Genomic DNA, 27,896 nt, shown 5'->3' on the forward strand with positions numbered 1-27,896 from the left:
ATACATGTGTACAACATGTTCATTATCAAGCACATTGTGTACATATGTACAACATGTACATGTATGTTGACAGAAATCTGACTGTGTTCTGCAGTCCATAAACCTGAGGAACTGTAACCTGAGTGCAGAGGGACTGGAGAAGCTAAGGGAAGGGCTGAATGCAAACACGTCTCTGGTGGAGCTCGTTGTCAGTGGTAATGAGGTAAGACCTACATACATGTATCACTGTCAGCAAAGGAAAAGAAAGAACTAACATGAAGTATTGATCAGATGAGGGAAAAGGGACCTGAGGCAAATCATGAATGCTGGAAAAAAAAATAGTATTGCTTATTGACGTGAAAGAAAATGTATCTTCTCCTAATACTGGAGTCTGGGAGATTTGGAGAAAATGTAATCCTAAACAACCAGATGTAATAAATGATCCAGCAAGTTAACTCTGTTTTGTTTCTGATTCAGTTCCAGGCCCTGGAGAACTTGGCGAGGTTTTTGCTGACCTGCTGTAGTCACACAGGTTTACAACAGTTGATGTGTGAGAATAGCAAGATATCTGAACACACATTGACAGGTAATTTCAGGAATATAGCTATTAACTTTTCTCCCATCATTTTTATTGTATACAGTATTTTAATGATTGAAATAGAATACCTCCACAAAAGATGAAGAAAAACAAAACCACACATTTCCGCTGGAAAATTTCTTCCAGTCATTTATTTTGGAAATTTGGAAGTATAGTACGTATGCCTGGGGAGAACACTGTGTGTGATTGGTGAATGTGTGATGGGTTATTTATTTGGAAGGTGTTGTATGCCTTACTGAAGAAAATTTCACTTGTACAACGGCACCCAGCATTATGGTGGGCGGGTTCTCAGGAAACCGGGCAACCGGAGAAAGCCCATTTTCATCCATGGATTGCTGGAAGACCTCCCCCATTAAGTGTACGAGTGGAGAGGAAGCTTGACAGGTGGGTGTTCAGTAGGCAGAGGGGGTGTTAAACTCATCTGAAGCATAAAAACTGAAAGTTATAAGAAAGAAATGAACTGTATATTTATATACATGTAAATAAAAAAGAAAATATGTAAGCAAATATAATTACTGCAGTGTTTACTCATATATTAGCTTGGATAAAAAAAAAAAGGGAAAGAAAGGTAGATGGAATTGTAAGTGTGTAGTTATATTATTTATACACTTGATTTTTCAGCGGCATGGCCCCCAGTGATGGTCTGTTCAAACTTAGGACTGATGAACCTATGTAACTCAGGAGTGACCACAGAATTATTGATGAAGCTGGAGACCGTGCTGAAGGGGAGACTACTTTGTCTGGAAGACATCAATCTTGGTGACAACCCAGCTCTATCACCTCAGTGTGTTTCAAATATTCTGGCCATGACAACTGGTATGAAAAAAAAAATTGTACAGCATTGAAGTCTCATGTCAATATTAAGTTTTAAAGTTTCTTTCTCATCCTATATTCTTGACACTGTTAATGTCAGTAATGAAATGAATATTTCTTTCTTTATTGCACGACTCTGGGTTAATGTTGAGTGTGGTAGTGAGCTAACCCTAACTCTGGGGTAATATTGAGTGTGGTAGTGAGCTCACACATGTACAACACAGAGGAATGTGCAACAGCAGCAGGGCAATAATGACAGTGTTCTTCTTTACCTCTGTTGTAATGATGAGTGATACTCCAAGTCACCTCTGTTACAGATGACTAATCTGCTGATTTACCTTTGTTGCTGATGAGTGATATTCTAATTTACCTCTGTTGCTGATGAGTGATATTCTAATTTACCTCTGTTACTGATGAGTGATATTCTAATTTACCTCTGTTGCTGATGAGTGATATTCTAATTTACCTCTGTTGCTGATGAGTGATATTCTAATTTACCTCTGTTGCTGATGAGTGATATTCTAATTTACCTCTGTTACTGATGAGGTATATTCTAATTTACCTCTGTTGCTGATGAGTGATATTCTAATTTAACTCTTTCATTGATGAGTGATATTCTAATTTACCTCTGTTGCTGATGAGGTAAATTCTAATTTACCTCTGTTGCTGATGAGGTGAATTCTAATTTACCTCTGTTGCTGATGAGTGATATTCTAATTTACCTCTGTTACTGATGAGTAATATTCTAATTTACCTCAGTTACTGATGAGTGATATTCTAATTTACCTCTGTTACTGATGAGTGATATTCTAATTTACCTCTGTTACTGATGAGTGATATTCTAATTTACCTCTGTTGCTGATGAGTGATATTTTATTTTACCTGGTTACTGATGAGTGATACTCTATTTTACTTGGTTACTGATGAGCGATACTCTAATTTACCTCTGTTACTTATGGATACTCACATTATGCTATAGGGGATTCAGGTCAGAGTTCCCTCACCCGACTCACCTTTGGCCTCAACAATGTCGAGGAATTACCAGATATCCTCACCAAAAGTTGTCTCCCTTTCCTCAACTACCTCAATCTAAGGAAGGCCAAAATCAGTGCTGCTGGTGTCAGCAAGCTTCAATCTCTGATCACACCAAAGGAAAAACCCATGAAGACCCTTGTCCTGGATGGACTGAAGTTAGCAGGGACGGAGGCTCTGAAAGGGTTACTTGGTGAGTTACTGTCATGATGCAGAAGTTAGCAGAGACAGAGGCTCTGAAAGGGTTACTTGATGAGTTACTGTCATGATGCAGAAGTTAGCAGAGACAGAGGCTCTGAAAGGGTTCCTTGATGAGTTACTGTCATGATGCAAAAGTTAGCAGAGACAGAGGCTCTGAAAGGGTTCCTTGATGAGTTACTGTCATGATGCAGAAGTTGGCAGAGACAGAGGCTCTGAAAGGGTTACTTGATGAGTTACTATCATGATGCAAAAGTTAGCAGGGACAGAGGCTCTGAGAGGGTTACTTGATGAATTACTGTCATGATTCAAAAGTTAGCAGAGACAGAGGCTCTGAAAGGGTTCCTTGAAGAGTTACTGTCATGATGCAGAAGTTAGCAGAGACAGAGGCTCTGAAAGGGTTCCTTGATGAGTTACTGTCATGATGCAGAAGTTAGCAGAGACAGAGGCTCTGAAAGGGTTCCTTGATGAGTTACTGTCATGATGCAGAAGTTAGCTGAGACAGAGGCTCTGAAAGGGTTACTTGTTGAGTTACTGTCATGATGCAGAAGTTAACAGGGACAGAGGCTCTGAAAGGGTTCCTTGATGAGTTACTGTCATGATGCAGAAGTTAGCTGAGACAGAGGCTCTGAAAGGGTTACTTGTTGAGTTACTGTCATGATGCAGAAGTTAACAGGGACAGAGGCTCTGAAAGGGTTCCTTGAAGAGTTACTGTCAGGATGCAGAAGGTAGATGGGAGAAGGGTGTTGAAAGGGTCACTGGGGAAGCTACTGACATGGTACAGAAGGTAAAAGGGAGAGGGGCTCTGAAAGGGTTACTAAGTGAGTTACTGTCATGATATAGAAGTTAGCAGAGGCAAAGGCTCTGAAAAGGTCACTAGGGGAGCTACTGACATGATACAGAAGGTAAAAGGGAGAGGGGCTCTGAAAGGGTTACTAAGTGAGTTACTGTCATGATATAGAAGTTAGCAGAGGCAAAGGCTCTGAAAGGGTCACTAGGGGAGCTACTGACATGATACAGAAGGTAAAAGGGAGAGGGGCTCTGAAAGGGTTACTAAGTGAGTTACTGTCATGATATAGAAGTTAGCAGAGGCAAAGGCTCTGAAAGGGTCACTAGGGGAGCTACTGACATGATACAGAAGGTAAAAGGGAGAGGGGCTCTGAAAGGGTTACTGAGTGAGTTAATGTCATGATGCAGAAGTTAAATCAATGAAAGGAGATCTATTATTTTGCATATAAGTCTTGATGGGTGTCATACAGGTAAACCATCTGAGTGCAGCCTGGATGCTCTGAGTCTCAGTGGTTGTCTGTTGAATGATGCTGACCTCTCACCCTTGATATCTGGCCTCGGAACTGGACTCTCACTGCACATGCTCAAGCTGTCAGCCAATAGAATCACAGACAGAGGTGTCAGTGATCTAGTGTCTGCTCTCCTGGGGAACAAGCATCACCCATTGGCTGTGTTGGACCTCAGCAATAATCAGGTTCATATACCATTTTTTTAGCAGATTTCATCGATTTTTTTTCTAATTAAAATCACTTTTAAAAAAGTGCATGTCTGAGAAGACTTATTGCACCTCCTCCACTTCTAGGATATTAAATAAGTTAAAATTTTCAACAATGTCAAAAGTTTAGAAGTTGTTTGCTTTCATTTGATACAGACTCCTCTCTGAGATACAACAGCAACTATGTACCCTCATTCTTCAACCTTTTCAACCACCTCTACAGCCAATATTTTGAATCATTCTGAGAGAAGTGTGGAGACATTTTGAGCAAAGTTTTATAAAGCTTACATCATAAGAGACACATACAAATGTCATTTTCATAATAAATTTATGCATAAATTGCACTGAAAAAAGTGCTTTAGTGGTTGAAAAAACTGAAGATGTACGGTAATGTTTTAAAAGTGAGCTAAATGATAGTTCATCTCATGCACTGGTCTGGTTTTCAGCTCATGCACTGGTCTGGTTTTAAGCTCATGCACTGGTCTGGTTTTCAGCTCATGTACTGGTCTGGTTTTCAGCTCATGTACTGGTCTGGATTTCAGCTCATGTACTGGTCTGGTTTTCAGCTCATGTACTGGTCTGGTTTTCAGCTCATGTACTGGTCTGGTTTTCAGTGCATGTACTGATCTAGTTTTCAGCTCATGTAATGGTCTGGTTTTCAGCTCATGTACTGGTCTGGTTTTCAGCGCATGTACTGGTCTGGTTTTCAGCGCATGTACTGGTCTGGTTTTCAGTGCATGTACTGGTCTGGTTTTCAGCGCATATACTGGTCTGGTTTTCAGCGCCTGTACTGGTCTGGATTTCAGCGCATGTACTGATCTCGTTTTCAGCCCAAGCCCTGGTCTGGTTTTCAGCTCATGTACTGGTCTGGTTTTCAGCGCAAGCACTGGTCTGGTTTTCAGCGCATGTACTGATCTAGTTTTCAGCTCATGTAATGGTCTGGTTTTCAGCTCATGTACTGGTCTGGTTTTCAGCGCATGTACTGGTCTGGTTTTCAGCGCATGTACTGATCTGGTTTTCAGCTCATGTACTGGTCTGGTTTTCAGCTCATGTACTGGTCTGGTTTTTCTCTCACTTAGTGTGTTACTCTAATGTTTTAATCACACTGCTGCATTTAAATGAGCGAAATTTGCAAGATATCATTTTGTAACAGTTTCCTGATGGCATGGGAGAATTTAGATTTTGCAACCCTACAACAGATGTATTGCTTTTTTTCCTTCAAAAAGTGGGGTGCCCCCATCTTGCGGGTAGAGCCTTAACTATTTTCTCTGGACCCTAACCCACACTCATGGCCAGTAAATGTAGTCTCTGATTACGTGAAGTACACATGTATCTCAGATCTCAGTGAGATCACAGCAATCAAAGTGCAAGCAGTCACAGTGCAGGCAGTCAGTGGGATCATGACCACACCTTGTTTTCCTCTCATACACAGGTAGGCCCTGAGGGTACACTCTCTCTGTGTGGACTTTTCTCTACCAAGTCTCACAGAAGTTGTCTTCACAGCCTCAACCTCAGTCACAACAATATAGGTTGGTAATCAGTTATTTATAATAATTATTTGATATAAACATTGTTTACTAACTCGACCTCAGCACAATGATCTACATGTAGAACTGGCCAGGTATTATAAAGTTTTATGGAGACTGATGCTCCTATTTTTTAATCATTAATTCAAACATCTTGTTGCAGTATATGCTGTAGTTACAGAGAAATTGATCTGCATGTAGCTTACAGGAAGATGTATTTTACATGTACATATGGAATCACTGGTGGAGAAGAGACATCCAGTATGTGCATTACCTCATTAACATGAGTGCTAATCTTGTAAATTTGATACCCTTCTACTCTTGTTGTTCCATGTAGATATTAAATGCTCCTGCTAATTGAAGTATAAATTACTTTATTATTTTCAAACCTTCGCATAAAATTTAATTATCCTGCTTCTGTGATTATAATCTTAAATAAATGTTCGAGAAATTATTTAACATTGTAAAACTTTATGAGTTGGTTGTCTCATCTATAAATTTACTTTCACTTCCATTTTCAGACAAGGCAGGTTTGGCTTGCTTAGTGAGCCATGTAGGTAGTCAGATTAAAACTCTGTATGTGAATAACCAGAGCGTCAGTCTGGAGGAAGACGAGATCTCGGAAGTATTGACACACCTGGGGAAGAAACTAGGTAAGATGAACTGTCATGATCAATACAACACACAAGGAAGAAACTACATGTAGTTTAGATGAACTGTCATAATACAACCGCTGAGGGAGGAACTAGGTAAGATGAACTGTCATAATACAACCGCTGAGGGAGGAACTAGGTAAGATGAACTGTAAGATGCTGAATTATGGGAAGATATTTGATTATTCTTGGCCACGCGACAATAGCTGAATTATGTGAAGTTATTTGACTGTTCTTGGCCACATGACAAATGCTGAATTATGTGAAGATATTTGACTATACGTGACAAATGGTGAATTATGTGAAGATATTTGATTATTCTTGGCCACATGGCAATAGATGAATTATGTGAAGTTATTTGACTGTTCTTGGGCATATGACAAATGCTGAAGTATGTGGAGATATTTGACTGTTCTTGGGCATATGACAAATGCTGAAGTATGTGAAGATAAACTAATGAATGAATGGATTACTTTAGAGATCATCTCAGTTTGGAAATTACAGCTTTTTGTACACCACAAGTATGTCCAAAATAAAATCAGTTATCAGGTTCATAAATTGCGTTAATTTACATGCAGAATATGTCCTTTTCTCTTATTTGCTAAATTTCTCCTCACCCTCTCAGGTTACAGCATTCAAGCAGATGATAGTGGAAAGTTAATAGAGAAATCTGGGGCTAACATCAACACTGATGGCATCTTTGTCAACCTGTCAGGACTGGGAGGACATTTTGGTAAGACTTCATGTATGCTGTCAACCTGTCAGGCCTGGGGAAACATTTTGGTAGTAAAGACTTCATGTCTGTTGTAAACCTGTCAGCCCTGGAAGCACATGTTGATAAAGACTTCATGTGTGCTGGCAGCCTGTCAGGCCTGGGAAAACATTGTGGTAGTGTGCTGTCAACCTGTCGGGCCTGGGAGCACATGTTGATAAAGACTTCATGTGTTCTGTCAACCTGTCTGTGAGGCCTGGGAGCACATGTTGATAAAGACTTCATGTGTGGTGTCAACCTGTCAGGCGTGGAGAAACATTTTGGTAGTAAAGACTTCATGTGTGTTGTCAACCTGTCAGGCCTGGGGAAACATTTTGGTAGTAAAGACTTGGTGTGTGCTGTCAACCTGTCAGGCCTGGGAGCACATGTTGATAAAGACTTTATGTGTGCTGTCAACCTGTCAGGCTTGGGAGCACATGTTGATAAAGACTTCATGTGTGCTGTCAGGCCTGGGAGCACATGTTGATAAAGCTTCATGTGTGCTGTCAAGCTGTCAAGCCTGGGAGCACATGTTGATAAAGACTTTATGTGTGCTGTCAACCTGTCAGGCCTGGGGAAACATTTTGGTAGTAAAGACTTGGTGTGTGCTGTCAACCTGTCAGGCCTGGGAGCACATGTTGGTAAAGACTTCATGTGTGCTGTCAACCTGTCCAGGCCTGGGAGCACATATTGATAAAGACTTCATGTGTGCTGGCAACCTGTAAGGCCTGGGAAAACATGTTGATAAAGACTTCATGTGTGCTGTCAACTATCATCTCAACTTTTTTTAAAAATTACTAGTGTTTAGGAGTTTGAATAATAGTGCTTTTGAAAATATGGATATCTTGTCCATGCATCTGTTCCTAAAGCACTGGACCTATTTCTGTGAGACTCAGCGTGCATCTTCCTATAGCCTAAACATGTGCATGCTTAAGGTTAATTACCGTCCAGGTTCCGTACTGCCCGGTCCTGGTTCCGTACTGCCCGGTCCTGGTTCAGTACTCCCCGGCCCTGGTTCAGTAATGCCAGGTCCTGGTTCAGTAATGCCAGGTCCTGGTTCAGTAATGCCCGGTCCTGGTTCAGTACTGCCCGGTCCTGGTTCAGTACTGCCCGGTCCTGGTTCAGTACTCCCCTTTCCTGGTTAGGTACTGCCCGATCCTGGTTCAGTACTCCCCTTCCTGGTTAGGTACTGCCAGGTCCTGGTTCAGTACTGCCAGGTCCTGGTTCAGTACTGCCCGGTCCTGGTTAGGTACTGCCCGGTCCTGGTTCAGTACTCCCCTTCCTGGTTAGGTACTGCCCGGTCCTGGTTCAATACTCCCCTTCCTGGTTAGGTACTGCCAGGTCCTGGTTCAGTACTCCCCTCCCTGGTTCAGTACTGCCAGGTCCTGGTTCAGTACTGGCCGGTCCTGGTTCAGTACTGCCTGGTCCTGGTTCAGTACTCCCCTTCCTGGTTAGGTACTGCCCGATCCTGGTTCAGTACTCCCCTTCCTGGTTAGTTACTGCCCGGTCCTGGTTCAGCACTGCCAGGTCCTGGTTCAGTACTGCCAGGTCTTTGTTTAGTACTGCCTGGTCTTGGTTCAATACTCCCCTTCCTGGTTAGATACTGCCCGGTCCTGGTTCAGTACTGCCAGGTCCTGGTTCAGTACTGCCCGGTCCTGGTTCAGTACTGCCCGGGCCTAGTTCAGTACTCCCCTTCCTGGTTAGGTACTGCCCGGTCCTGGTTCAGTACTGCCCGGTCCTGGTTCAGCACTGCCAGGTCCTGGTTCAGTACTGCCAGGTCCTGGTTTAGTACTGCCTGGTCTTGGTTCAATACTCCCCTTCCTGGTTAGGTACTGCCTGGTCCTGGTTCAGTACTACCAGGTCCTGGTTCAGTACTGCCAGGTCCTGGTTCAGCACTGCCAGGTCTTGGTTTAGTACTGCCTGGTCTTGGTTCAATACTCCCCTTCCTGGTTAGGTACTGCCCGGTCCTGGTTCAGTACTGCCAGGTCCTGGTTTAGTACTGCCCGGTCCTGGTTCAGTACTGCCCGGTCCTGGTTCAGTACTCCCCTTTCCTGGTTAGGTACTGCCCGATCCTGGTTCAGTACTCCCCTTCCTGGTTAGGTACTGCCAGGTCCTGGTTCAGTACTGCCAGGTCCTGGTTCAGTACTGCCCGGTCCTGGTTAGGTACTGCCCGGTCCTGGTTCAGTACTCCCCTTCCTGGTTAGGTACTGCCAGGTCCTGGTTCAATACTCCCCTTCCTGGTTAGGTACTGCCAGGTCCTGGTTCAGTACTCCCCTCCCTGGTTCAGTACTGCCAGGTCCTGGTTCAGTACTGGCCGGTCCTGGTTCAGTACTGCCTGGTCCTGGTTCAGTACTCCCCTTCCTGGTTAGGTACTGCCCGATCCTGGTTCAGTACTCCCCTTCCTGGTTAGTTACTGCCCGGTCCTGGTTCAGCACTGCCAGGTCCTGGTTCAGTACTGCCAGGTCTTTGTTTAGTACTGCCTGGTCTTGGTTCAATACTCCCCTTCCTGGTTAGGTACTGCCCGGTCCTGGTTCAGTACTGCCAGGTCCTGGTTCAGTACTGCCCGGTCCTGGTTCAGTACTGCCCGGGCCTAGTTCAGTACTCCCCTTCCTGGTTAGGTACTGCCCGGTCCTGGTTCAGTACTGCCCGGTCCTGGTTCAGCACTGCCAGGTCCTGGTTCAGTACTGCCAGGTCCTGGTTTAGTACTGCCTGGTCTTGGTTCAATACTCCCCTTCCTGGTTAGGTACTGCCTGGTCCTGGTTCAGTACTACCAGGTCCTGGTTCAGTACTGCCAGGTCCTGGTTCAGCACTGCCAGGTCCTAGTTTAGTACTACCTGGTCTTGGTTCAATACTCCCCTTCCTGGTTAGGTACTGCCCGGTCCTGCTTCAGTACTGCCAGGTCCTGGTTCAGCACTGCCAGGTCCTGGTTCAGTACTGCCAGGTCTTGGTTTAGTACTGCCTGGTCTTGGTTCAATACTCCCCTTCCTGGTTAGGTACTGCCCGGTCCTGGTTCAGTACTGCCAGGTCCTGGTTTAGTACTGCCCGGGCCTAGTTCAGTACTCCCCTTCCTGGTTAGGTACTGCCCGGTCCTGGTTCAGCACTGCCAGGTCCTGGTTTAGTACTGCCTGGTCTTGGTTCAATACTCCCCTTCCTGGTTCAGTACTGCCAGGTCCTGCTTCAGTACTGCCCGGTCCTGGTTTAGTACTCCCTTCCTGGTTAGGTACTGCCCGGTCCTGGTTCAGTACTGCCCGGTCCTGGTTCAGTACTGCCCAGTCCTGGTTTATTACTCTCCTTCCTGGTTAGGTACTGGCCGGTCCTGGTTCAGTACTGCCCAGTCCTGGTTCAGTACTGCCCGGTCCTGGTTCAGTACTCCCCTTCTGGGTTCAGTACTGCCCGGTCCTGGTTCAGTACTGCCAGGTCCTGGTTCAGCACTGCCAGGTCCTGGTTCAGTACTGCCAGGTCCTGGTTTAGTACTGCCTGGTCTTGGTTCAATACTCCCCTTCCTGGTTAGGTACTGCCTGGTCCTGGTTCAGTACTACCAGGTCCTGGTTCAGTACTGCCAGGTCCTGGTTCAGCACTGCCAGGTCCTAGTTTAGTACTACCTGGTCTTGGTTCAATACTCCCCTTCCTGGTTAGGTACTGCCCGGTCCTGGTTCAGTACTGCCAGGTCCTGGTTCAGCACTGCCAGGTCCTGGTTCAGTACTGCCAGGTCTTGGTTTAGTACTGCCTGGTCTTGGTTCAATACTCCCCTTCCTGGTTAGGTACTGCCCGGTCCTGGTTCAGTACTGCCAGGTCCTGGTTTAGTACTGCCCGGGCCTAGTTCAGTACTCCCCTTCCTGGTTAGGTACTGCCCGGTCCTGGTTCAGCACTGCCAGGTCTTGGTTTAGTACTGCCTGGTCTTGGTTCAATACTCCCCTTCCTGGTTCAGTACTGCCCGGTCCTGCTTCAGTACTGCCCGGTCCTGGTTTAGTACTCCCTTCCTGGTTAGGTACTGCCCGGTCCTGGTTCAGTACTGCCCGGTCCTGGTTCAGTACTGCCCAGTCCTGGTTTATTACTCTCCTTCCTGGTTAGGTACTGGCCGGTCCTGGTTCAGTACTGCCCAGTCCTGGTTCAGTACTGCCCGGTCCTGGTTCAGTACTCCCCTTCTGGGTTCAGTACTGCCCGGTCCTGGTTCAGTACTGCCAGGTTCTGGTTCAGTACTGCCCGGTCCTGGTTCAGTACTCCCCTTCCGGGTTCAGTACTGCCCGGTCCTGGTTCAGTACTGCCCGTTCCTGGTTCAGCACTCCCCTTCCTGGTTAGGTACTGGCCGGTCCTGGTTCAGTACTGCCCGGTCCTGGTTCAGTACTGCCCGGTCCTGGTTCAGTACTCCCCTTCCGGGTTCAGTACTGCCAAGCCCTGGTTTAGTACTGCCCGGTCCTGGTTCAGTACTCCCCTTCCTGGTTAGGTACTGCCCGGTCCTGGTTCAGTACTGCCAGGTCCTGGTTCAGCACTCCCCTTCCTGGTTAGGTACTGGCCGGTCCTGGTTCAGTACTGCCCGGTCCTGGTTCAGTACTGCCCGGTCCTGGTTCAGTACTCCCCTTCCGGGTTCAGTACTGCCAGGTCCTGGTTTAGTACTGCCCGGTCCTGGTTCAGTACTCCCCTTCCGGGTTCAGTACTGCCAGGTCCTGGTTCAGTACTGCCAGGTCCTGGTTCAGTACTCCCCTTCCTGGTTAGGTACTGCCCGGTCCTGGTTCAGTACTGCCCGGTCCTGGTTCAGTACTGCCCGGGCCTGGTTTGGTACTCCCCTTCCTGGTTAGGTACTGCCAGGTCCTGGTTCAGTACTGCCCGGTCCTGGTTCAGTATTGCCCAGGCCTGGTTTAGTACTCCCCTTCCTGGTTAGGTACTGCCAGGTCCTGGTTCAGTACTGCCCGGTCCTGGTTCAGTACTGCCCGGGCCTGGTTTAGTACTCCCCTTCCTGGTTAGGTACTGCCAGGTCCTGGTTCAGTACTGCCATGTCCTGTTTCAGTATTGCCCGGCCCTAATGATAGACTCTACACGTATCATCCGCCCATCCTACGGGCATCTTGATCGTGTGTGGGGTGGATCCTACACGGATCTTATGGCCATGACTGTAGGCCTGTTCGCTGATGTTGGCACCACCCTGATTGCATCTTACGTCGATCTTGATGGACTGATACATGTAGTCGCGTTCAGACTGTATTACGGCAGTTTAGCCTTTACCTACACACTAGCTGTACACGTGACACAATGTATCTTCAATCTGGTAAGGCAGGCATGGTGATGAGAAAAGTATTAGTGAATGATCTATCATTCACCTAACTCTCACTCATTGAAGGCAGGTTGATTTTCCCCTAATTATCGGCGTTTTTATTAGTGTCAGTGGAAAGGTAACATCGTAAACGCATTGCCAGTGCTTAAAATTGTCATGTGTAAGTCTGATGTACTATACACTATATTTAGCACTTAAATTGACTACCTCAGAAAACTTTTCATTGAAGAAATTTGTGTATTGTACGTGCAGGCTATGGTTTTGCATTTACCGAGTAATAACCTCAATCTGTGTATTATCATGATCATGTGTCATTTGGTAATCACACTGTCAATTAGACCATTTGTGAATAGTTTTTTTCTATTCTGAGAGAACAAACAAGTTTGGTGTTGATCAATACGGCATTTGTTATAAGTTAGATGAAGTTTATGTTTGAATGTTAGTGTATGACGTAAAATGTTATGTGTAGGAGGGTTGGATCTCGCACCCATCATATGACGATAATACACACCTATGTTGGCTGTATGACGGGCCTATGATGTGAACATCTTGCTCTGACATTGCACCCTTCCTTCCGTGTCAGATACATGTAAGTGTAGGACCCAACATAACACTGGTCACCACCATATACATGTAAGTGTATCGCCCAACATAACGCTGGTCACCACCGTATACATGTAAGTGTAGGACACAACATAACGCTGGTCACCACCATATACATGTAAGTGTATCGCCCAACATAATGCTGGTCACCTCCGTATACATGTAAGTGTAGGACCCAACATAACGCTGGTCACCACCATATACATGTAAGTGTATCGCCCAACATAACGCTGGTCACCACCGTATACATGTAAGTGTAGGGCCCAACATAACGCTGGTCACCTCTGTATACATGTAAGTGTAGGACCCAACATAACGCTGGTCACCACCATATACATGTAAGTGTAGGGCCCAACGTAATGCTGGTCACGTCCGTATACATGTAAGTGTAGGGCCCAACGTAATGCTGGTCACCACCGTATACATGTAAGTGTAGGACACAACATAACGCTGGTCACCTCTGTATACATGTAAGTGTAGGACCCAACATAACGTTTGCAAATGTCGAGTATAAATCCCAAATATCTATCACAAATGACATTTTTGTTTACAGGAGAAGTAGGCCGACTACTAGACTGTGTGTCGATTGTCACAGATTACAGGGCTAAACAGGTGCCTTTCCTTTCCTTGCAACATATCTGTCAGATAGCAGCTGTCCTTAGGAATTCAGGTAAGTCCCTCTGTCAGATAGGAACTGTCATGAGGAATAAAGATAAGTCCCTCTGTCAGGTATTAGCTGTACTGTTGAGTTCCGCAAAGCACATCTGTCAGATAGCAACTGTCCTGAGGAATTCCGGTAAGCTCCTCTGTCAGATAGCAACTGTCTTGAGGAATTCCGGTAATCTCCTCTGTTAGATAGCAACTGTCCTGAGGAATTTAGGTAAGCATATCTGTCAGATAACAGCTGTACTGGGGAATTCAGGTGAGCACATCTGTTAGATAACAGCTGTACTGAGGAAATTAGTTAAGCAAATCTGTCAAATAACAGCTGTACTGAGGAATTCAGGTGAGCACATCTGTCAGAGAGCAGCTGTACTGAGAAATTCAGGTAAGCAAATCTGTCAGATAGCAGCTGTACTGAGAAATTCAGGTAAGCATATCTGTCAGATAGCAGCTGTACCAAGGAATTAAGGTAAGCACATCTGTCAGATAGCAGCTTTACTGAGAAATTCAGATAAGCACGTCCGACAGATAGCAGCAGTCCAGAGATAAGCATGTCTGCCAGATAGCATCTGTTCTGAGGAATTCAGGTAAGCACGTGTCAGCTCAGACATTAACTGGAGAGAGCAATTTAGATAAGCGCATCTGTTAGGTAGTAGCTGTACAGAGCAATTAAAATATTTTTTAATTGGAACCGAGTTATATTGAAGACAAAAACTCATGTGTATGATTATGCCTAATGTCTTGTTTTGGAGATCCTCTTCAGCATGGTGGATATGCATGTATTCTCTAACATACATGGTGATGTTGATGACAGTCAAGCTTTTTAATGACATACATGGTGATGTTGATGACAGTCAAGCTTTTTAGTGACATACATGATTATGTCAAACTTTTTAGTGACACATGATGATGTTGATGACAGTCAAGCTTTTTAGTGACATACATGATGACAGTCAAACTTTTTAGTGACACATGATGATGTTGATGACAGTCAAACTTTTTAGTGACATACATGATGATGTTGATGACAGTCAAGCTTTTTAGTGACATACATGATGATGTTGATGACAGTCAAACTTTTTAGTGACATGATGTTTATGACATACTGGCTTTTTAGTGACATACATGATGATGTTGATGACAGTCAACCTTTTAAGTGACATACATTAGGATGTTGATGACAGGCAAGCTTTTTAGTGACATACATGATGATGTTTATGACAAGAAAGCTTTTTGGTGACATACATGATGATATTGATGACAGTCAAGCCTTTTATTGACATACATGAGGATGTCGATGACAGTCAAGCTGTTTAGTGACATACATGAGGATGTTGATGACAGTCAGGCTCTTTAGTGACATACATGATGATATTGATGACAGGCAAGCTTTTTGGTGACATACATGATGATATTGATGACAGTCAAGCTTTTTAGTGACATACATGATGATGTTGATGATAGTCAGGCTTTTTAGTGACATACATGGTGATGTTTATGACAGTCAAGCTTTTTGGTGACATACATGATGATGTTGATGACAGTCAAGCTTTTTAGTGAGATACATGGGGATGTTGATGACAGTCAGGCTTTTTAGTGACATACATGGTGATGTGCATGACAGTCAAGCTTTTTAGTTACATACTTGTAGTTTACTGTTTGTTGACTGGACAGGCACACAAACAGTGGTACTATCCTCAGAAGAGTGGAACATCATCACTGGCTGTAAGAAAGATCGAGAAATTCCATCCTGGCTCCAGGTAAGCTTCATCCACTGATGCCAGTGTAGTGTGTGCATTGTACATGTAAGGCTGTGCTGAACAACTAGTTACCAGTCATCATCTTGTGTTACAGAGCATGTTACTGTTTGTATACAACTGTGTATGGTTACATTTTAGCATGCCCAGTGTTGTGTACTGATACAGTCCTTGCGCACGTCTTTGTTGTGTACTGATACAGTCCTAGTACACATCTGTGTTATCTGGATAATCCATTATCCAGTTACAAGGTATAACACATATGATATGGCAGTCCGGGTGCACATCTATGTTGAGTTCTGACCCTCAGGTGCACGTCAATCTTAAATTCTGACAATCTGGTTACACATCAATGTTGAGTACTGACAATCTCATTACACATCCATGTTGAGTTCTGACAATCTGGTTACACAGGTTGAGTTTTGACAATCTGGTTACAATCCGGTTACACATCCGTGTTGAGTTCTGACAATCTGGTTACACATCTATGTTGAGTTCTGACAATCCGGTTACACATCTGTGTTGAGTTCTGACAATCTGGTTGCACATCCATGTTGAGTTATAACAATCTAGTTACAAATCCATGTTGAGTTCTGACAATCTAGTTACACATCCATGTTGAGTTGTAACAATCTAGTTACACATACATGTTGAGTTCTGACAATCTAGTTACACATCCATGTAGAGATCTGACAATCTGGTTACACATCCATGTTGAGTTCTGACAATCTTGTTACACATATATGTTGAGTTGTGACACTCCAGGTGCACGTCTATGTTAAGTTCTGGTAATCTGGTTACACAGCCATGTTGAGTTCTGACAATCTGCTTACTCATGTTGAGTTTTGACAATCTGGTTGCACATCTATGTTGAGTTCTGACAATCTAGTTACACATCTGTGTTGAGTTCTGACAATCCGGTTACACATCTATGTTGAGTTTTAACAATCTAGTTACGCATCCATGTTGAGTTCTAACAATCTAGTTACAAATCCATGTTGAGTTCTGACAATCTAGTTACACATCCATGTTGAGTTGTAACAATCTAGTTACAAATCCATGTGGAGTTTTGACAATGTGGTTACACATCCATGTTGAGTTCTGACAATCTGGTTACACATCAGTGTTGAGTTATGAAAATGCAGGTGCACATCTATGTTGAGTTCTGACAATGTGGTTACACATCAATGTTGAGTTCTGACAATCCAGTTACACATCTGTGTTGAGTTCTGACAATCTGGTTGCACATCCATGTTGAGTTCTGACAATCTAGTTACACATCTATGTTGAGTTCTGACAATCCACTTACACATCCATGTTGAGTTCTAACAATCTGGTTACACATCCATGTTGAGTTCTGACAATCTAGTTACACATCCATGTTGAGTTCTGGAAATGCAGGTGCACATCTCTTTTGAGTTCTGACAATCCACTTACACATCCATGTTGAGTTCTAACAATCTAGTTACACATCCATGTTGAGTTCTAACAATCTGGTTACACATCTCTGTTGAGTTCTGACAATCCGGTTACACATCTATGTTGAGTTCTGACAACCCACTTACACATCCATGTTGAGTTCTAACAATCTGGTTACACATCCATGTTGAGTTCTGACAATCTAGTTACACATCCATGTTGAGTTCTGACAATCTAGTTACACATCCATGTTGAGTTCTGACAATCTAGTTACACATCCATGTTGAGTTCTGACAATCTAGTTACACATCCATGTTGAGTTTTAACAATCTAGTTACACATCCATGTTGAGTTCTGAAAATGCAGGTGCACATCTCTGTTGAGTTCTGACAATCCTTGTGCTCATCTATTACATGTTTTCGTAAAGAATTTAAATAATATAAAAAATTCCAGTTCTTGAACAGAAAAAATGTACTGACATTACAGTGGATCATTTATCTCAGCTATTCCGTGTATCAGATTGGGAGGAGAGATGAATTTGGGTATGAATTATTTAAATTCCAATAATGTTGTCATCAGTTTTGAAGTGGGAGACAGGATGCCGAACAAGTTAAAGCTGAAGAGAAAATCAATTTCCTAGGGCTTTTTTCTAACTTTTATAGGCAGTTGATTTCTGATTGCTGTCCAGCTTTCTTTACAGAAATGTTGTTCCAACTTTGTAGAATTTTGATTTATAGTGTCAGAGAAGATCTTGATGTGCAAATGCTGCTAGATCGTGTTACATATATATGACTGTGACCGCATAGTGTGACCCCTATAATAAACTGTGGCTAATGGCAACACTCTTCAGAAAAAACAAATTTCCAGTTTTGGAGGAAAACAATTATAATGTGTCTGCAGTTGCCTTTGATGGCAACTATGAGATGAAGTGGAAGGCCTGGAGGGTTTTTCTGCTTGTTTCATGAACAACAGGCTCATGTCTGTTCTGGCTCATGACTTCATCTTTGCATTTGTTTCCTATTACAGTGATATCCCTTACTGTGATAATGTGCTGAAGGTATACCTGAGGTATACCAGTGAGGTGTAGCATATCTGATTTACAGATATGCTGATCTGAGGTATACTTCATTTACACACAGCTTGTTTTCTGGCAAGCAGCATTGTCATAATCAAGTCTAAACATGATTATTGCTACAGTAACTCCTACCCAAATTTTACCATGACAGCTTTATCTGTGTCATGTCACAAGCAGGAATTCGTAGAAAAGACGTCTTCCTCTTGCAGCACATACAGTGATGTCACAGCACCAAAGTATTATGGTTGTGTAATTCAGGTTACATGTCAGTGTGTGTGCAGAGTTATCCACCCTCCCGGTGCACGCTCTGGCCTTTTTTCTTTCTCTTCCTCTTGTGTTGTTGTACTGCGTTTGGTATTATGCATTGTGAACAAAAATACAGTTCAACCTTACTGATACAGGGTCATCTCGTTTGTCGTTTTATCGCTGTAATATTGGCACTCCTCCTTCCTCAACTGGCACAGTTACATGTGTATGCAATAGGAAGGCAAAATCACACTACTGTTTGCAATGACATAAGGCTTGCTGGATGAGCGTGCCCATTGAGATCATGATCATGCACTCGAATTGCAACATTAATTTCCCAGAAAAACAATTGGAAAAACGTGCTGCAAGAAATCAATTCCTTGTGTCCATGCATTTCCCCTGGAGTACCAGTGTGGCTGGTATGCCTTGCAAAATGATAATATTTTGACTGATCAGACAATCTGTGAGGTAGTGAACATAGTTGACATACATGGCAGGAGAATAAGGCAAGAATAGCCTCCAAGACTGAGAATGGCAGACCCACTGATGGCTCTTCTCTGTAGTAAAAAAGAGTATACCAACAGTGACAACAATTCACTGGCCTTTTCACTGTTCACACGTTGTACAATGACCTGAGTGGTGTTGCCAAAAAATGAACAACTCTCTGGCCTAGGAGTGAAACACATTAGAATGTTGTATAGAAAAGTAGATGATCACCTGGTTTCTCAGATTCTCAAAGGTAATTTACGTTAATGTCTTTGTGATAAACTAAAATGATCAGACGTACACATTTAAATGAGACTAAATGTGTTTTAAAGTTTATGGTTTGTATTTACAAGTAACAGGGTGAATGTAAACCCTACAGTCAGAGAAAGGCGTGTAGCATCATTGAAAAGGGTGAAAATAACTTCTTGTCTAAAACAGATACCCTTATGTTTGTTCGCTTACAGTTCTAACAAGAGTTTGGTAATTTTATTGGCTGGGGTTTTGTTGGATGTGGTTTGTTGAGAGGGTTTTGTTGTGTAGGGTTTTGATGGATGGGTTTTGTTGGGTGAGGTTTTGTTCAGTAGAATTTTGTTGGGTGTGGTTTGTTCAGGAGAGTTTTGTTGTGTGGGTTTTGTTCAATAGAGTTTTGATGGGTGGGGTTTTGTTGTGTACAGTTTTGTTGGGTGAGGGTTTGTTCTGTACAGTTTTGTTGGGTGAGGTTTTGTTCAGTAGAGTTTTGTTGGGGTTTGGTTCAGTAGAGTTTTGTTGTTTGAGGTTTTGTTCAGTGAAGTTTTATTGGGTGAGGTTTCGTTGGGTGAGGCTTTGATGAGTGGGGTTTTGTTCAGTTGAGTTTTGTTGGGTGAGATTATGGACTTGGAATGACCTTTACGGACTATGAATGTCATAGTGTCAGGCATGACACTTATATTTGTTAAGTAGACTTTTGTTGGGTAAGGTTTTGTTCTGTAGAGATTTCACGGGTGAGGTTTTGTTGAGTAGAGTTTTGTTCGGTGGCTTTTGGTTCAGTAGAGTTTTGTTTGGTGGTTTTTGGTTCAGAGTTTTATTGGGTAAGGTTATGTACAGTAGAGTTTTGTTGGGTAGGGTTTTGTTGAGTGGGGTTTTATTCAGTCGAGTGAGACTTTGTTCAATAGAGTTTTGTTGAGTGAGGTTTGGGTTCAGTAGAGATTTGTTGGGTGAGGGTTTATTCAGTCAAGTTTTTTTGGGTAAGATTTGTTCAGTTTAGTTTTGTTGGGTCAGGTTTTGTTCAGTAGAGTTTTGTTGGGTCAGGTTTTGTTAGGTGAGGTTTTGTTGGGTGAGGTTAGGGTTAGTTGAGTTTTATTGGGCGAGGTTTTGTTCTGTAGAGTTTTGTTGGGTGGAGCTTTGCTGTTTTGGGTTTTGATGGATGGGGTTTTGTTGAGTAGGGTTTTGTTGGGTGGGGGTTTTGTTGGGTCAGGTTTCTTGGAGTGGGATTTTGTTGAGTGGGGTTTTGTTCAGTCGAGTTTTGTTGGGTGAGGTTTTGTTTTGTAGAGTTTAGTTGGGTGGGGTTTTGTTGTGTTGGGTTTTGTTGAATAGGGTTTTGTTGGGTGGGGTTTCTTTGAGTGAGGTTTTGTTGGATGGGGTTTTGTTGGACTGTGTTTTTTGGGTGTGATTGTTTGACAGGTCTCCCTAGCTGCAGTTTCGGTGTATGAGGTTTTGTTGTGGAGGGTTTTGTTGTGTATAGTTTTGATGGATGGGTTTTGCTGGGAGGGGTTTTGTTGTGTTGGGTTTTTATGGATAGGTTTTGTTGGGAGGGATTTTGTTCAATAGAGTTTTGTTGAGTGAGGTTTTGTTGTATGGAGTTTATGGTAGTAGAGTTGAGTAGAGTATTGTAGAGTAGTGGTTTGTTGCATGGGTTTCGTTGGGTGCAGCCTTGTTGTATAGGGTTTTGTTGTGTATGGTTTTGATGAATGGGTTTTGTTGAGGAAAATTTGTTGGATGATTTTTTTTTTCAGTAGAGTTTTGTTGGGTGACGTTTTGTTGTGTTGGGTTTTGATGGATGGGGCTTTGTTGTATGGGGTTTTGTCAACATTGCGGTCACTGTGAGGTCAAGTCCAGCTCATGCTGGCTTCCTCTCCCGGTGTAGGTCTGCCAGTAACCTGCGGTTGATCGTGGCTTTCCCCGAGCTCTGTCCGGTTTTCTCCCATCATAATACTGGTCGTCGTCATATAAGTAAAATATTCTTAAGTACGGAGTAAAACACCTATCAAATAAATAAATAAAAACAATATTATCCATGTGCCCTGGCTATCTGATACAAGGGTAGGAGGGCCTGTATGATCCAGTAAATGGCAAAGTCACATAGGACAACTATTAACTGCTGAATAACTATCTTCTGTCTGGGTTACTTAAAGGTTCCACAATTTATTGCTGTGGATGTACGTGAACTGTGTCTGCCTGTGCTTCAGGTCAGGCCAGCCTGGTGTGTCTGACAACAGTAGCAGTAATGGTAAAGTTCATGGCTAGACAAGTGCTTGTTCATGCCACACCGTGATATAACGTGTAAACCTGCTGTAATGACTTCTTCGTCTAATGTTCACCATTTATTGCATTTACAGCCTGTGGTTAAGGGAGGTTGTTCTTCTTATATTCTGACCATGTCTGCAATCTTCTGGGGCCAAATTAACAATCAGGAACCATCAGCCACAAATCATAATATTGGTCACGTCAGTCCCTGTGTTATTTACAAGCAGCACAGACATTTGTACATGTATGACTCTTGTAGATTGGCCAGTGCAGCAAGCAAACTGTCTGCCTGACACTAGTTATTTACAAACAACACATACATTTGTGTGACTGTTGTAGGTGGACGAGTGCCGTAAGCGAGCTGTCTACCTGACAAATCTCCCTGGTACCACAACCACACGGCGCCTTGAAGGATTGTTTGAATCTGAGGCTGATTGTGAAATTGATGAGATTTGCCTCCTTAAGGTGAGTCTGTTTTTTAGTAAATAAAAAGTACTTTAAGAATAAGCAAAGTCTTTAAGAATTTTATGATGTGTGAAATTGTGTAATGGATAACATACTTTTTATTTTTCAATTATATTCCCACCTGGCCTATTCCTGCCCTGGCCTATTTCCTGTAGTGACCTATTCCTGCCCTGGCCTATTCCTACAGTGACCTATTCCTGCTGTGACCAATTCATTCCCTGGCCTACTCCTACGATGACCTATTCCTGCTTTGGCCTATTCCTACAGTGACCTATTCCTGCCTATTCCTTCCCGGTCCCTGTCCCTGCCTTGGCCTATTTCTACACTGACCTACTCCTGCCCATGCCTATTGTGGCGTATTCCTGCCTTGGCCTATTCCTACAGTGACCTATTGCTGCTCTGACCTACTCTTGCCCTCTCCCTACCCTGACTTATTTCTGCTGTGACCCATTCCTGCCCAGACCTATTACTGCCCTGATGTGTTTCTGCTCAGGCCTACATGTATTGTATTCCTGCCTTAAACTCTTCCTTCCCTCTCTCTGCCCTGACCTTCCCGGCCTGACCTATTTCTGCTCTGCCCCATTCATGTCCTGGTCTATTCCTGCCCTAACCCATTTCTGCTCTGGCCTATTCCTGTCCTGGCATCTTCCTGCACTGACCTGTTCCTGCCCTAACCTATTCCTGCTCTGGCCTATTCTTGCTCTGAGCTATCCCTGCCCTTATCTATCTCTACACTGACCCATTACTACCCTACCCTATTCGTGCACTGGCCTGTTCCTGCTCTGACCTATTTTTGCTCTGACTTATTCCTGCTCTGAGCCATTCCTTCCCTAAGCTATTTCTGACGTAACCCATTTCTACCCTGACCTATTTCTGCCCTAACCTATTCCTACCCTGATCTACATATATTCCTGCCCTAACCTATTTCCATTCTGACCCATTACTGTTCTTACCTATTGCTGCACTGGCTTATTCCTGCCCTGACCTATTCCTGACCTAACCCATTTCTGCCCTGATCTTTTCCTGCCCTAACCTATTTCTGACCTGGCCTATTCATGTCCTGATCTTTTCCTGCCCTAACCTATTTCTGACCTGGCCTATTCATGTCCTGACCTTTCCCTGCCCTGACCTATTTCTGACCTGGCCTATTCATGTCCTGACCTGTTCCTGCCCTGACGTATTCCTGCTTTGGCCTTTTCCTGCTCTGAGCTATTTCTGCCCTAACGTATTTCTGCTCTGACCCATTAGTACTCTAACCTTTTCCTGCCCTGGCCTATTCCTGCTCTGAAGAATTTTTGCCCTGATATATACCTGCTCTGAGTTATTTCTACCCTAACCTATTCCTGCCGTGTCATGTTTCTGACCTGACCTGTTCCTGCCCTAACCTATCCCTGCCCTGACCCATTCCTGCCCTAACCTATTCTTGTCCTAATCTCTTCCTAGCCTGAGCAATTCTTGTTCTGGCCTATTCCTGCCCAGACCTCTTTCTGCCCTGGCCTATTCCTGCTCTGACCAATTTTTGCCCTGACATATTCCCGAACTATTGCTGCCCTGGCCTATTCCTGTCCTGATCTATTTTTTTCCTGGCCTATTTCTGCTCTGAGCTATTCCTGCCCTGACCCATTCCTGCCCTAATCTGTTCCTGCTCTGACATGTTGCTGCCCTAACCTATCCCTGGACTGAATTATTCCTGCCCTTACCTATTCCTGTCCTGTGCAGTTTTTGTTCTGGCCTGTTCCTGCTGAAAACTATTGCTGCCAGGCATAGACCTACTGCTGCCATACCTAGACCAACTGCTGCGATGCCTAGACCTATTGCTGCCATACCTGGACCTATTGCTGCCATGCCTAGACCTACTGCTGCCATGCCTAGACCTATTGCTGCCATGCCTAGACCTATTGCTGCCATGCATAGACCTATTGCTGCCATGCATAGACCTGCTTTGATCTATACCCCTGACATATTCCTGCTCTGGAATATTCCTGTTTTACCTTTTGCTTTCCTGATAGTGATGTCCTGATCCATTGCTCCTCTAATTCTAAGAGTGGCATATTCCACACATTGCCTACATGTACTGATATTTCTGATTTGACTGAAATGTGTTCCTCCACAGGATCCTGTCAGTAGTAAGATGAATGGCTTGGCGTGGAGCCTGATGTCAGACATTGATTCTGTCCAACGTCTCATGGAATACTTTCATCGTGGCGAGGTGTGTGCTTGGTGTAGGGAGGCACAGTGATGTTTGTTGCTCACATATGTGTTATTCTACAGTTGCATTTACTGTCTGGGGCATCGGGATTGGTGTATCTGCCAAGGGTATAAAGTCAAAAATTAGTTATATCTGGCTCCAACATTATCATTTGTGCTAATCCCATTTGCTAAACAAGGATATATAAAAAAAAACTGTATTTGTTTAATAAATAATCGAAGTGTAACCAGTTCTGATTTAACCATAAACACCCTTCTATCAGCAATGATTTATTTTTAGTGCTGTCAAAAGTGTCAACAATTTTAGGTGCGCTAATTTATCAACAGATTTTGTTGTACTTTGCCAGGCCCAGGTGTTTGGCCAGCCTTTCCTCATCTCTCCCCTCCTGGTCAGTGTGGATGATGTTGCCAGCACAGAAGTCGAGCAGCAAGTCAGGTGAGTGAAGAGCGTGGTACAGGTGTGTTTTAGCTTGTTGTGTACTGTACTTTGCCAGGCCCAGGTGTTTGGCCAGCCTTTCCTCATCTCTCCCCTCCTGGTCAGTGTGGATGATGTTGCCAGCACAGAAGTCGAGCAGCAAGTCAGGTGAGTGAAGAGCGTGGTACAGGTGTGTTTTAGCTTGTTGTGTACTGTACTTTGCCAGGCCCAGGTGTTTGGCCAGCCTTTCCTCATCTCTCCCCTCCTGGTCAGTGTGGATGATGTTGCCAGCACAGAAGTCGAGCAGCAAGTCAGGTGAGTGAAGGGCGTGGTACAGGTGTGTTTTAGCTTGTTGCATACTGTACTTTACCAGACTCAGGTGTTTGGCCAGTCTTTCCTCTTCTCTTCCCTCCTGGTCATTGTGAATGTTGTGACGAGCATGGAGGTGGAGCAACAAGTCAGTTGAGTGAAGGGCGTAGCACAGGTGTGTTTTAGCTTGTTGTGTACTGTACTTTACCAGACTCAGGTGTTTGGCCAGTCTTTCCTCGTGTCTTCCCTCCTGGTCATTGTGAATGTTGTGACCAGCATGGAGGTGGAGCAGCATGTCAGGTGAGTGAAGGGTGTTGTACAGGTGTGCTTTTGCTTGTTGTGTACTGTACTTTACCAGACTCAGGTGTTTGGCCAGTCTTTCTTCGTGTCTTCCCTCCTGGTCATTGTGAATGTTGTGACGACCACGGAGGTGGAGCAACAAGTCAGATGAGTGAAGGGCGTAGCACAGTTGTGTTTTAGCTTGTTCTGTACTGTACTTTACCAGACTCAGGTGTTTGGCCAGTCTTTCCTCGTGTCTTCCCTCCTGGTCATTGTGGATGTTGTGACCAGCACGGAGATGGAGCAGCATGTCAGGTGAGTGAAGGGCGTAGTACAGGTGTGTTTAAGGTTGTTGTGTACTGTACTTTACCAGACTCAGGTGTTTGGCCAGTCTTTCCTCGTGTCTTCCCTCCTGGTCAATGTGGATGTTGTGACCAGCACGGGGATGGAGCAACAAGTAAGGTGGGTGGAGGCCATGAAATGTCAATGTGGATCAGGTGGGTGAAGGACGTGAAATGTCAATGTGGATCAGGTGGGTAAATGGCATGAAATGTCAATGTGGATCAGGTGAGTGAAGGGCATGAAATGTCAGTGTGGATCAGGTGGGTGATTGGCGTGAAATGACATTGTGGATCAGGTGGGTGATGGGCGTGAGATGTCAATGTGGATCAGGTGGGTGAAGGGCGTAAAATGTCAATGTGGATCAGGTGGGTGAAGGACGTGAAATGTCAATGTGGATCAGGTGGGTGATGGGCGTGAAATGTCATTGTGGATCAGGTGAGTGAAGGGTCTGAAATGTCAGTGTGGATCAGGTGGGTGATGGGCATGAAATGTCAATGTGGATCAGGTGGGTGAAGGGCATGAAATATCAAAGTGGATCAGGTGGGTAAATGGCATGAAATGTCAATGTGGATCAGGTGAGTGAAGGGCATGAAATGTCAGTGTGGATCAGGTGGGTGATTGGCGTGAAATGTGAATGTGGATCAGGTGGGTGATGGGCATGAGATGTCAATGTGGATCAGGTGGGTGAAGGGGGTGAAATGTCAATGTGGATCAGGTGGGTGATGGGCGTGAAATGACATTGTGGATCAGGTGAGTGAAGGGCGTGAAATATCAGTGTGGATCAGGTGGGTGATGGGCATGAAATGTCAATGTGGATCAGGTGGGTGAAGGGCATGAAATATCAAAAGGGGATCAGGTGGGTGAAGGGGGTGAAATGTCAGTGTGGATCAGGTGGGTGATGGGCGTGGAATGTCAATGTGGATCAGGTGGGTGAAGGGGGTGAAATGTCAATGTGGATCAGGTGGGTGAAGGGCATGAAATGTCAGTGTGGATCAGGTGGGGGAAAGACGTGAAATGTCAATGTGGATCAGGTGGGTGATGGGCGTGAAATGTCAGTGTGGATCAGGTGAGTGAAGGGCATGAAATGTCAAAGTGGATCAGGTGGGTGACGGAGGTGAAATGTCAATGTGGATCAGGTGGGTGAAGGGGGTGAAATGTCAGTGTGGATCAGGTGGGTGAAGGGCATGAAATGTCAAAGTGGATCAGGTGTGTAATGGGCATGAAATGTCAATGTGGACCAGGTGGGTGAAGGGCGTGAAATGTCATTGTGGATCAGGTGAGTGAAGGGGGTGAAATGTCAGTGTGGATCAGGTGGGTGAAGGGCATGAAATGTCAAAGTGGATCAGGTGGGTGATGGGCGTGAAATGTCAGTGTGGATCAGGTGGGTGAAGGGGGTGAAATGTCAGTGTGGATCAGGTGGGTGATGGGCGTGGAATGTCAATGTGGATCAGGTGAGTGAAGGGCGTGAAATGTCAGGGTGGATCAGGTGAGTGAAGGGCATGAAATGTCAGTGTGGATCAGGTGAGTGAAGGGCATGAAATGTCAGTGTGGATCAGGTGAGTGAAGGCATGAAATGTCAGTGTGGATCAGGTGAGTGAAGGGCATGAAATGTCAGTGTGGATCAGGTGAGTGAAGGGCGCACATAATTATTTCTGTATACACATCATAAATTACGTGAACCACGTGGACATTATGTACAGAAAATTCGCAAGATTGTCTGCTGCACTTTCTTCTTCAGACAAGACAGAGAACGTCGGACAAAAGAGAGGAAATCTGATGACGTCAGCCATAGGAACCTCATACGTCAGAGCGCCGAGGAGTCATGGAAACGGCACGCTTATCGCTTGGCTCATCCCGCGTATGCCGACGGAAGGGTTTGGTGATTTGGTCAGATTTTACCACAAAAACATTGTTTTTCCAGCTGTAGTTTGCACGTTTTGTCCTGTACATAGAAATGTTGGCAGTGATTTGTTGTTCGGGTGAAATAAATGGAATCTAGTAAGGAATCTCCAAAGTATAATATAACACCTCCCACTTGTGTATTTGAAAACTGGACCGTATAGAGAAAACTCAGTCAAACACGCAGTAATAGAAGTATTAAGCCAAGATACATGTATCCTGAAGAGCAGCATTGTTACACATTTGCATGGTGTACTTTGACTGTTGTCATTTTTACAGGTTACTCTATGAAAGAGTCACTAAGTGAACATTCCTGCACATCAGTCAGCTAAACCATGTGTATGGAAAGATAATCAACCTTTCTGATCGCATTGCCGTCTCTCCTACATGACCGTGTAGAGACGATGTTGACAACCTTTCTGATTGCATTGCCATCTCTCATACATGTATATGTAAAGGTGATATTGATGACCTTTCTGATCGCATTGCCGTTCCTCCTACATGTACATGTAGAGACGATATTGACAACCTTTCTGATCGCATTGCCGTCCCTCCTACATGTAGATGTAGAGACGATATTGACGACCTTTCTGATGATATTGCCGTCTCACCTACATGTATATATACAGATGGTATTGACGACCTTTCTGATCGCATGGCCGTCTCTCCAACATGTATATGTAGAGACGATGTTGGCAAGCTTTCTGATCGCATTGTCGTCCTTCCTCCATGTATATGTAGAGACGATGTTGACAACCTTTCTGATTGCATTGCCATCTCTCATACATGTACATGTAAAGGTGATACTGACGACCTTTCTGATCGCATTGCCGTCCCTCCTACATGTACATGTAGAGACGATATTGACGACCTTTCTGGTAGCAATGCCATCTCTCATACATGTA

General features: G+C 44.2%; 1 protein-coding gene across 1 annotated transcript in view; it reads left to right on the forward strand.

The window, feature by feature from the left end:
* Window positions 1–26,975, forward strand: part of LOC135462616 (uncharacterized) — a 40,203-nt gene extending 13,228 nt beyond the window's left edge. Inside the window, exons 6-22 of the mRNA XM_064739839.1 lie at window positions 74–202; window positions 457–565; window positions 1,199–1,393; window positions 2,370–2,615; window positions 3,880–4,103; window positions 5,557–5,653; window positions 6,172–6,303; window positions 6,929–7,036; window positions 13,480–13,596; window positions 15,264–15,349; window positions 21,414–21,539; window positions 23,653–23,748; window positions 24,095–24,183; window positions 24,389–24,477; window positions 24,683–24,771; window positions 24,977–25,065; window positions 26,831–26,975. Coding sequence (XP_064595909.1) covers window positions 74–202; window positions 457–565; window positions 1,199–1,393; window positions 2,370–2,615; window positions 3,880–4,103; window positions 5,557–5,653; window positions 6,172–6,303; window positions 6,929–7,036; window positions 13,480–13,596; window positions 15,264–15,349; window positions 21,414–21,539; window positions 23,653–23,748; window positions 24,095–24,183; window positions 24,389–24,477; window positions 24,683–24,771; window positions 24,977–25,065; window positions 26,831–26,975 — 2,166 coding nt within the window. The remainder of the gene's footprint in view (window positions 1–73; window positions 203–456; window positions 566–1,198; window positions 1,394–2,369; window positions 2,616–3,879; window positions 4,104–5,556; window positions 5,654–6,171; window positions 6,304–6,928; window positions 7,037–13,479; window positions 13,597–15,263; window positions 15,350–21,413; window positions 21,540–23,652; window positions 23,749–24,094; window positions 24,184–24,388; window positions 24,478–24,682; window positions 24,772–24,976; window positions 25,066–26,830) is intronic.
* The last annotated feature ends 921 nt before the right edge of the window (window positions 26,976–27,896 follow it).

The sequence above is a fragment of the Liolophura sinensis genome, chromosome 2 (assembly GCF_032854445.1).
Source record: "Liolophura sinensis isolate JHLJ2023 chromosome 2, CUHK_Ljap_v2, whole genome shotgun sequence".
Taxonomy (NCBI): domain Eukaryota; kingdom Metazoa; phylum Mollusca; class Polyplacophora; order Chitonida; family Chitonidae; genus Liolophura; species Liolophura sinensis.